Source organism: Eimeria tenella, genomic scaffold (assembly GCF_000499545.2).
Source record: "Eimeria tenella Houghton genomic scaffold, Eth_scaff93, whole genome shotgun sequence".
NCBI lineage: Eukaryota > Apicomplexa > Conoidasida > Eucoccidiorida > Eimeriidae > Eimeria > Eimeria tenella.
The window spans coordinates 42,635-53,102 of record NW_013543469.1 but is presented as its reverse complement, the minus strand read 5'-3'; the positions used below and the strand labels follow the sequence as shown (position 1 = coordinate 53,102).

At 48.2% G+C, this 10,468-nt stretch overlaps 1 protein-coding gene across 1 annotated transcript; it reads left to right on the top strand.

The window, feature by feature from the left end:
• Positions 1-2,276: 2,276 nt before the first annotated feature.
• ETH_00008295 (U2 small nuclear ribonucleoprotein, putative) lies at positions 2,277-8,284 on the top strand (the record flags this gene model as incomplete). The annotated part of the gene is made up of 13 exons (XM_013378652.1): positions 2,277-2,355; positions 2,578-2,702; positions 3,023-3,112; positions 3,412-3,448; positions 3,942-4,130; positions 4,350-4,465; positions 5,043-5,130; positions 5,417-5,505; positions 5,864-5,934; positions 6,189-6,359; positions 6,630-7,258; positions 7,589-7,768; positions 8,040-8,284. The coding sequence occupies 13 exons, from the start codon at positions 2,277-2,279 to the stop codon at positions 8,282-8,284; spliced, it is 2,109 nt and encodes a 702-aa protein (XP_013234106.1).
• Positions 8,285-10,468: the final 2,184 nt, after the last annotated feature.

Here is a 10,468-nt window from a genome sequence, read left to right as displayed (position 1 = left end):
GCAGGCCCCAGCCGCAGTTGCTGCTCAGTACCCTCTCCGCCTCATCCAAGAGGGCCCCCACTAGACTTCCTTCTATGCTGACTTCTGACCCACAGGGGCCCCCCAGGGGGCCCCCCTGGGGGCCCCCTTGGGGGGCCCCCTGGAGGCCTCCCTGGGGGGCCCCCTCGGGGCCCTCGTGGGGGGCCCCCTGGGGGGCCCCCCGGGGGGCCCCCTCGGGGGCCCCGAAAGGGTACTGCGGAATTAGGAGAAGGGCAGCAGCAGCAAAAGGGAAATGAACTAAAAAGAGAGAAAAGCTTTTTGCAAGGAGGCAGTGGACCAGTGGTCCACTTGGAGAGTCTCTGTGGCGCTGCAGCAGCAAACAAACAAACCCCAAAAAAGACCCTAGGGCCCCCTGGGGGGCCCCCCGGGGGGTAGGGGCCCCCCGGGGGGCGGGGGCCCCCCCCCCCACTGCTGCTGCTGCTGCTGCTGCTGCAGCAGCAGCAGGATCGTCGGGGGCAGGGACTTGGCCTCGAGGAAGCAGAGCTGCTGCTGCTGCTGCTGCTGTGAAGTTGAAATTTGCAAAATAAATAAAATGAGATTTGAGCGAAAAGAATTCGGAGGGTTTGAGGCCCCAGGAGTTGGGGTGTACGTACACCTGGTCCAGCTCGGCCAAAAACGCACTCGAGGGACTTTCCATGCTGTGGCAGAAAAACCCGCCCCAAACCCTAAACCCTAAACCCTAAACCCTACTCCCTATGGGGCCCCCTCGGGGCCCTTGTGGGGGGCCCCCTGGGGGGCCCCCCGGGGGGCCCCCTCGGGGGCCCCGAAAGGGTACTGCGGAATTAGGAGAAGGGCAGCAGCAGCAAAAGGGAAATGAACTAAAAAGAGAGAAAAGCTTTTTGCAAGGAGGCAGTGGACCAGTGGTCCACTTGGAGAGTCTCTGTGGCGCTGCAGCAGCAAACAAACAAACCCCAAAAAAGACCCTAGGGCCCCCTGGGGGGCCCCCCGGGGGGTAGGGGCCCCCCGGGGGGCGGGGGCCCCCCCCCCCACTGCTGCTGCTGCTGCTGCTGCTGCAGCAGCAGCAGGATCGTCGGGGGCAGGGACTTGGCCTCGAGGAAGCAGAGCTGCTGCTGCTGCTGCTGCTGTGAAGTTGAAATTTGCAAAATAAATAAAATGAGATTTGAGCGAAAAGAATTCGGAGGGTTTGAGGCCCCAGGAGTTGGGGTGTACGTACACCTGGTCCAGCTCGGCCAAAAACGCACTCGAGGGACTTTCCATGCTGTGGCAGAAAAACCCGCCCCAAACCCTAAACCCTAAACCCTAAACCCTAAATCCTGAACCCTAAACCCTAAACCCTGAAACTGCGGAGGAGAGAAAAGCCGCAGCAGAAAAAGGTGCACACTGAAATTCAGCGAGGAAGGGGTCGTGAGGGTTAAGGGAGATCTGCACGATGTGGAGACCCTAAACCCTAAACCCTTAACCCTAAACCCTAAACCCTCGCAGGAGTCCCCGAGCTGCTGCGGCGCTGCGTTGCGGGGCGTCAGCGCCTAGATATTCGCTTATAGGGAGAAAATAAACAAATAAAAATGAAACAAAAATATAAAATATAAAAGTAGATGCGCATGCAACTACAATTCTTAGTTTAGGTTGAGCTGTACATACAGCCCAGCAGTGCTCGCGCATGCAGCCAGGCTCCAGCGGCAGCCCCAAGAGGCTTTTTTGCATTTATTTCCCTTCCAATTTGACCGAAGTTTATTTATTTCGAATCAATTATATAAATTAAACATAAAACAAACACAAAAGCACCAAAAGAGACTTTAAAAACCTCCTGCTTCGCTGCTGCCCGCGTCCTCCCGGCGCCCATCTGCTGCAGCACCTCTTCGCGATTTTCTTCGGGAAATAAGAAGCTTTTAGTTCCTTCCCATTTTACTTTTGTTTTGTTGCGAATTTGACTCAACTAGAAGCTTCTTCAGCAGCCCCGACGGGCAGCGGCAGCAGCAGCAGCAGCAGCAGCAGCGGCAGCAGAGGCAGCAGCGGCAGCAGCAGCAAGAGCGGGGGCAGCAGCCAGAGAATCGCCGGCTCAGACTTCCTGTTGCTTCTTTCGCAGCAGCAGCAGCAGCAGCAGCAGCAGCAGCAAAAGCACCAGCAGCAGCAAGGGTGTCTGCAGCAGCAGCAGCAGGTGCTGCCACGGCAGCGTCGAGTGCAGCAGCGCGGCGCAAGCCTTTCTCTGCGTTTGCCTCCAAGGGCTTAGGGTTTAGGGTTTAGCGTTTAGGGTTTAGGGTTTAGGGTTTGGCAAGATGAAGCTCACCGTGGAGTTGATTCTTCAGGCCCCCCAGTTCATTTCCCCTGCCAAGAACTGGACCCTTAACTTGCGAGGTGGTTTAGGGTCTAGGGTTTAGGGTTTAGGGTTTAGGGTTTAGGGTTTAGGGTTTGCGCACCTTCGTCTGATCTTGCCGCGGCTTCACCGCCGAACTGCCCCTCCCCAGCCGCGCGCCTCCCCTTCCCGCAGGGCTTAGGCTTTAGGTTTAGGGTTTAGGGTTTAGGGTTTAGGGTTTAGGGTTTAGGGTTTAGGGTTTAGGGTTTAGGGTTTGCGTGCAGGCTGCCAAGTGGACACCATAGAGAACTTGGGGGCCACAGGCGACTACTTCGAGTGTATAGACCTCAGCGACAACCAGATCATCAAACTCCAAAACTTTCCTCCTTTAAACCGCCTCAACACTTTAGTGAGAACTTATTTCATTCCAACCCAAATATACCAATTAAACACCCTCAGGGGCCCCCAGGGGCCCCCAGGGGGCCCCCAGGGGGCCCCTCAGGGGCCCCTTAGGGGGCCCCCAAAAGGGGCCCCCTCGGGGCCCCCGGGGGGCCCCTAGGGGCCCCCAGGGGCCCTCTGGGGGCCCTTGGGGGGCCCCTAAGGGGCCCCTGAAAGGTTTGGGGGCCCCTAGGGGGCCCTTTGGAAGGGTTGGAGCAGCAGAGGGAGGGGTGTTGTGGCGGAAGGCGAGGGTTTAGGGTTTAGGGTTTAGGGTTTAGGGTTTGTGTGCAGATTATGTGCAACAACAGAGTGGCTCGAATTGCTCCCGATCTTTTTTCTTTTATTCCAAATTTGGTTTCTCTTGTTTTGACAAACAACAGGGTGAGAAAATTGAAATATAATTCACTAGGGTTTAGGGTTTAGGGTTTAGGGTTTAGGATCTAGAGCTTTTTGTCTGGGGAGAATCTCTTTGAAAAACAAATTTTTAAATTTCATTCTTCGCCAGTTTTTAAATTCAATTTTGATTTACCAAATCTTTTATTTATGTCTTATTTACTTTAATTGAATTAACCTAATTAAATTAATTCAATTAATATAATTCAATTAATTTATTTGAATTTAATTCAATTAATTTAATTTAATTAATTTAATTTAATTTAATTTTTATATTTTATTTTCAGATCGAAAGACTTTCCGACCTGGAGCCTCTCTTCCAAGGTATTTATTTTTACTTTTATTTATTTTATTTTTGTTTTATTTTATTTTATTCTTATTTTAATTTATTTTAATTTCCTTTTCTACTTTCTATTTCTTTTATTTCTTTATTTCTTTCATTTCTTTTATTTCTTTTCATTTCTTTTATTTCTTTTAATCCCTTTTACAGAGGCAGGTAAAATAGTAATATGTACTTTAATTAATTCAAAAATAAAATCGAAAAAACAGAAATATAAAATTATCCCTTTTTGTGTGTCGTGCTGCTGCTGCTGCTGCTGCTGCTGCTCTTGCTGCTGCTGCTCTTGCTGCTGCTGCTCTTGCTGCTGCTGCTACGACTACTACTGCTGCTGCTGGTGCTGCTGTTTCTTCTCCTTTTGCTGCTGCTGCTACTCCTCCTGCTACTCCTCTTGCTGCTGCGCTGCTGCTGCTGCTGCTGCGCTGCTGCTGCTGCTGCTGCGCTGCTGCTGCTGCTGCTGCGCTGCTGCTGCTGCTGCAGCAAAGCGTCTGGAGCGTCTGGTGTTGTGGGGCAACCCCGTGAGCATGGCTTCTTACTACCGGCTTTTTTTGATTTACAAAATTCCGAGTTTGAGGTTTTTGGATTTTTCAAAAGTTCGACAAGAAGAAAAACAAAAAGCAAAAAGCACTTTTGAAGGAGAAAACGGAAAGAAACTCCTCGAGCAAATCGGTGCTTTCTTTTTCTTTCTTTTTCTATTTCTTTTTTCTTTTTTTTCCCTTTTTTGGACCTTTTGGAACTTTTTTGGGACGTTATGTTATTTATTTCTCAACTCTAATTAATTGATTAGTTATATATTTCTATTTATATATTTATCTATTTATTATTTATTTGTTTATTTACTCTAATTAATTAATTAATTCATTTATTTATTTATTTATTTCTTTGCAGCGCCCCCGCGAAAAGCAGAAGAGGGCCCCGAGGGAGCAGCAGCAGCAGCAGGAGCAGCAGCAGCAGCAGCAGATAAGAGGGGAACTCTCACGCCCCAGGAACTGGAGGCTGTTAAGGTTTGTTTCTTTCCTTTTATTTAAATTCTTTTCGTTTTTATTTATTTTATTTTAATCTTTTTTAATCCTTTTTCTTTTTTATTTTATTTTAATCGTTTTTTAATTCTTTTTGTTTCTTTTTTAGAGTATATGTTGATCTTTTCTTTAAATTCTCTTATCTTTTTCATTTATTTATATTTTGTTTCCTTTGCACCATTCTTCTTTTTAGATTTCTTTTCTTCTTTCTTTGTTTCTTGCCTTTTCAATTTAGAAGTGTTTTATTTCTTTTAATTATTTAATTCCTTTTAGTTTACTTCTTTTAACGCATTTAATCTTTATATTTCTTCTAATTGCTTTTAATTTTTATTTTAATTTATTTTATTTTATTTTATTTTATTTTATTTTATTTTGGAATTTGTTTTTATTTTTATTTTTTATTTTTTCTTTTTTCCATTTCCCCGCTGCTCCCCTCCCCCTTAACCAATTTCTCATTTTCTTTTTCAATTATTAATTATTTATTTATTTATTATTATTAATTAATTAATTTATTATTAATTAATTAATTAATTTATTTATTTATTTATTTATTTATTTTTAGAAAGCCATAGGAAGAGCTTCTTCTTTGGAGGAAATTTCGCGTTTGGAAAATGCCCTCAAAAGAGGGATTATGCCGGAGGGACTTTTGAGTGAGTTTATTATTTTTAATTTAATTAATTTAATCAATTTAGTCAATTTAATTAATTTAATTTAATTAATCAATTAATTTATTTAATTTGTTTTTAATTGTTTTGTTTATTCTCTCTTGTTCGTTTTATCCTTTATTTCCCTCTTTCACTATTCCGCTTGCTGCTTTGGGGCACAGCAGCAGCAGCAGCAGCAGCAGCAGCAACGGCAGCAGCAGCAGCAGCAGGGGGGAGGCTGCTGCTGAGGAGGTGGCGGCGGAGTTTGTGGATTCTTATTTGCTGCTGGCAGATGCTTTTGCTGCAGCAAATCGAGACAGCGATGCCTGCCGTTTGCTGCAGCTGCTGCTGCAGTCCCCGGGCCTCGAGGCCGATTGCACTGTAAGTTATTTCTTTATTTTCAATTAATTAATTAATTAATTAAATAATTAATTAATTAAGTTTATTTATTTATTCATTTATTTATTTATTTTTTTGTTTGTTCGTTTGTTTGTTTCTTTATTTGGGAGGGTTCGATTGTTTTGTTGCTGCTGCTGCTGCTGCTGCTGTTTTTGCTGAGTTCGCCCGTTTTGCTGTTTATTAATTTTTATATTTTGCTGCAGCAGCAGCACTTTTGTCTCCTTTTCTCTATTTGTCTTTTCCTGCCTTTTTTCCTTTCTTTCCTGGTCTCCCAGGGCTTAGGGTTTAGGGTTTAGGACTTAGGGTTTAGGGTTTAGGGTTTAGGGTTTGGGGTTTGCAGCTGTCAGTGAAGCTGGCGAATTCTTACGTGGCCCTCAACAGAACCGAAGAAGCAATTTCAGTCCTTCAGCGGTAAACACTTTTATTTTATTTTTTATTTTTTATTTTATTTGAATTTTAATCTGATTTTTATTTTATTTTTTCCTTTCCGTTTCATTTTAATTTCCTTTATCTTCTTTTCCTCCTTTCTATCTTCCCTTCTGTCTTTTGTTTTTTTTATTTTTCATCTTCTCTTCATCTCGCAGCAGCTATCTCTGCTGCTGCTGCTGCTGCCGCTTGGAGTTGCTGCTGCTGCAGTGTGTGTGCTGCTGCTGCTGCTGCTGCAGCTGCATCGCAGCAACGGAGGCCTGCTACCCCGCCTTATCAGGGGTTCGAGATGCCGCTGCTCGTTTGCTGCTGTCCAATTTGCTGCGGCAGCAAGGAGCAATTTTAAATGCAGATTGTTTGCTGCTGTCCGTTTCCTTCAAGGCCCTCTGGGACACAGAATTCATCCCAGAGTCAGCGCCCCCTGCTGCTGCTGCTGCTGCTGCTGCTGCGGCTAATGCTGGTGCTGCCGCTGCTGCGGCCGATGCTGCTGCTGCCGCTGGTGCTGCTGTTGCTGCTGCTGCTGCTGTTGCTGCTGCTGCTGTGGAAAGAAGCACGCCATATTTGCTGATATGTTTGAATGGGATTGCTGCGCCTTTGTATTTAACTAAAGTTTAATTAAATAAAATATTTTAAATAATTATTTTGCTGCTGCTGCTCCTTTGCTGCTGCACCTGCGCCAGCGCGTTGCCCCCCGAAGAAAGGGCGCTGCAGTACGAGCAGCTAAAAGAAGCATTTAAAAAGCGACAAGCAGCAGCAGCAGCAGCAGGAGCAGCAGCAGCAGCAGCAGCAGCAGAAGAGGGGGCCCTGGCAGCCCGCTTCTTGTCTCTTGTAACAGAATGCGAATTAGATATTCGAAGAGTCAGCAAAGAGGCTCAAGAAAGAAGAGTCAAAGCAGCACAAAAAATTAAACATCCAAGCACTTCTCCAAAACTTCCAACTCCAACCAAATCCAGCCAAATCCAACCCCAGGGGGCCCCCCAGGGGGGCCCCGAGGGGTTCACCGTCTCAGACTCCCCTAGGGGGCCCCCTGCTGGTGAGGACCCAGCGGGGGCCCCCTGCGGGGCCCCACAGGGGTCCCTCCAGGAGGGGGCCCCCCATGGGGCCCCCGAGGGGGCCCCTCAGGGGGCCCCCGAGGGGGCCCCTCAGGGGGCCCCCGAGGGGGCCCCTCAAGGGGCCCCCCAGGGGGGCCCTCAGGGGGGGTCAGAAGGGACCCCGTGTGGGGGCCCCTCCGAGGACCCGTGCGGGGTACTCGAGGGGGGCCCCCCAGGGGCCCCCGAGGGGGGCCCCCCGGGGGCCCCCGAAGATGAGGGTTTGGGGGTTGGAGTTGGGAGGAAAGGGGTTTTGGTGATGAGTCGGGGTTTAGAAGGGAAGAGAGAAAAAGGGACAAAAAGAATAAAATATAATACTGTTAAAAGGGACTTGGAGTTGCAGGGAATTGAAGATATTGCAGGCAAGAAAGGCCAGGCCCAGGGGCCCCAAACCCTAAACCCTAAACCCTAAACCCTAAACCCTAGTTTGTGGGCGCTGCGTGGGCCGCGCTGAGGGCCTGCGTGTGGAAGCAGCCAAGCCGCAAACCTGGTCCGCAAACGGCAAACCCTAACCCCAAACCCTAAACCCTAAACCCTAATTTGTGGTTTAGGCCTCGAGGGCTACTGCGAGTTTCTGTGCGCGGGGGCGGAACTGCTGGGGGCCCTCCGCCGCTGGCCAGAAGCTGTGAGGGTTTTGGAAGGGGCCCAAAGAGACTGGAGACAAAAAAGGCACTGGGGGGCCCCCCAGGAAAAGAAACAACTCAAAGAAAAACTCCAGCTCGCCACCCTTAGTGAGATTAGGGTTTAGGGTTTAGGGTTTAGGGTTTGGGGCTTGGGGTTTAGGGTTTGGGATCTCGGGTTTGATTTTAGGGTTTAGGGTTCAGGGTCTAGGGTTTAGGGTTTAGGGTTTAAGGTTTGGGGTTAGAAGCGCGTGTTGGGGTTTTGCGTAACAGTCGTGCGAGTGTCTTTGCGCGGCGGCGCTTGGGGGCCCCAATGCAGCTAATTCAGGGTTTAGGGTTTAGGGTTTAGGGTTTAGGGTTTAGGGTTTAGGGTTTGCTGCAGAACTGAGTCTGGAGGGGGGCCTCCACAGACTGGCCCTCAGTACCCTCCGCCGGCTGCTGCAGCGGCGGCTGCGGAGGGGGCCCCCCCCGGGGGCCCTTTTGGGGGCCTACGGGCGGCTGCTGTTTATGCAGGGGGCCCCCTGCAGCAGCAGCAGCAGCAGCAGCAGCAGCGGGTGGAACGGGAGCTGGAGGGATAAGGAGATGATGCTGGAGAACCGGCAAGAAATCTTTTTTATTTTTATTTAACTATTTAATTTAATTTAATCTAATTTAATCTAATTTTTTAATTCTTTTTCTTTTTTATGTTTTAAAGTCAATTTCCTTTTATTTACACGAAATTCTTTGCTGCTGCTGTGCTGGTTAATTAGAAATGAATAAACAAATAAAGGACTAATTAAAAGTAAATAAACAAGTAATTAATTAATGAATTAATTAAATGATACTTAATTAGCAATTAATCAACCACTTGCTACAAATCTCCTACCAAACGCCCCCCGCTGCAGCAGCTGCTGCTGCTGCTGCTGCTGCTGCTGCTGCTGCTGCAGCTCGTGGGTGATTCGGCAGCTGCTGCTGCGCCCCACAAGCGTCTCCTTGTGTCTCCTCGGGGGCCACTTTTGTCTCCTTTCTCTCCGCTCCAGATTTGCTGCAGCAGAATATTCCAGGGCCCTTTTGGGGGCCCCCAGCAGCCCCTTAACAGCTCTTTGTCTTGCTGCTGCGTTTCTCTCCCACGCCAGCGCACACGCCCTCCAGGTAGGGTTTAGGGTTTAGGGTTTAGGGTTTCGGATCTCGGGTTTGGGGTTCAGGGTTTAGGGGTTGGGGTTTGGGGTTTGGGGTTTGGGGTTTGGGGCTGGGGTTTAGGGTTTGGGGTTTGGCGTTTGGGGTTTAGGGCTTACGGTTTGGGGTTTGGGGGCTGGGGTTTAGGGTTTGGGGTTTGGCGTTTGGGGACTGGGGTTTAGGGTTTAGGGTTTAGGGTTCTGGGTTCAAAGCTTAGGGTTCAGCGTTTCAGCTTCAGGGTTCTGGGTTCTGGGTTCAGGGCTCAGGGTCCAGCGCTCAGGGCTTAGGGTTTAGGGTTTAGGGTTTAGGGTTTAGGGTTTGCGCTGCAGGACCGCCACGCAGCAGTTTTGAAAGGGTTTTCAATTCTTTGTCGATATGCAGAGTTGCGGCAGAAGAGCCAGTTGGGGTGTACAGACAGAAGGCTCTTCATAGCGGAAACCATTTACAACTTCGCCCGGCACGCAAACCCTAAACCCTAAACCCTAAATCCTAAGTCCTGCTCTCTAAACCCTAAACCCCTGACGCTAAGCCTTGGATTCTAAAGCCTGAAGCCCTAAACCCTAAACTCTAAACTGTGAAGTCCCAAACACTAAACCGTAGGACCCTAAGCCCTCAAACCCTACGCTCTAAAACCCTAAACCCTAAACCCTAAACCCTCGAGGTCTTTGGCTTGCCCGAAGGTGCTCATTCTGCAGCCAGAAGAGACACATTTTATTTTATTTTATTTTATTTTATTTTAATGTTATTTTTTTAATTTAACTTTTGAATTTCTTCACTTCTTTTTCTTTCTTATTTGGCCACAGCCCCACCATGAGGCTTTTTGTTTTCTTATTTTTTCGTGTTGCTGCTGCTGCTGCTGCTGCTGCTGCTGCCAGAGGCCTTTGCGAAATTGCAAGTAGCAGATATTGTTCGATTGAGCGTGAATATTTATTCTTACTGATTGACTAATCAACTAATTAATTAATTAAGTTCTATTCTAATTAATTAACTAATTAATTAATTAATTAATTAATTAATTAATTACTATTCTGATTAACTAATTAATTAATTAATTACTATTCTGATTAACTAATTAATTAGTTAATTAATTAATTAATTAGAAGAGTAATTAATTAATGAAATAAGAATAATTAATTAATTAATTAATTATTCTTATTTCAGGGCCTACCACCACCTCCGCCTGTCTCGTTTTTGTGTTCCTTTATACCTCCGCTGTCTCGCAATTCTGGGGGGCCCTGGGGGCCCCCAGGGGCCCCTTGAGGGGCCTTCAGGGGCCCCTGGGGGTCCGCCAGGGGCCCCTAGGGGGCCCCCAGAAAGCCCTGAGGGGCCTCCAGAGGCTGTTGAGGGGCCCCTGGGGTCCCTCGGGGGCCCCCTGGGGGCCCTTGGGGGGCCCCTGGGGGCCCTGGGGGAGACCGCTGAGGACCTGGGGGGCCCCTGGGGGCCCCCAAAGGACCCCACTTTGAGGCAGGAGTGGATGCAGCTGAGGATGGTGAGGAGACTAAACCCTAAACCCTCAACCCTAAACCCTAAGCCGGGGGCGTCGAGAGTGAGTTTCAAGCGTTCGGGCCGTGTTCTTGGTGCCGGCGCGAAAACAAACCCCAAACCCTAATTTGTGGTTTACGGCTCTGCGGGGCGCATGCAGTGCACCTAAACCGT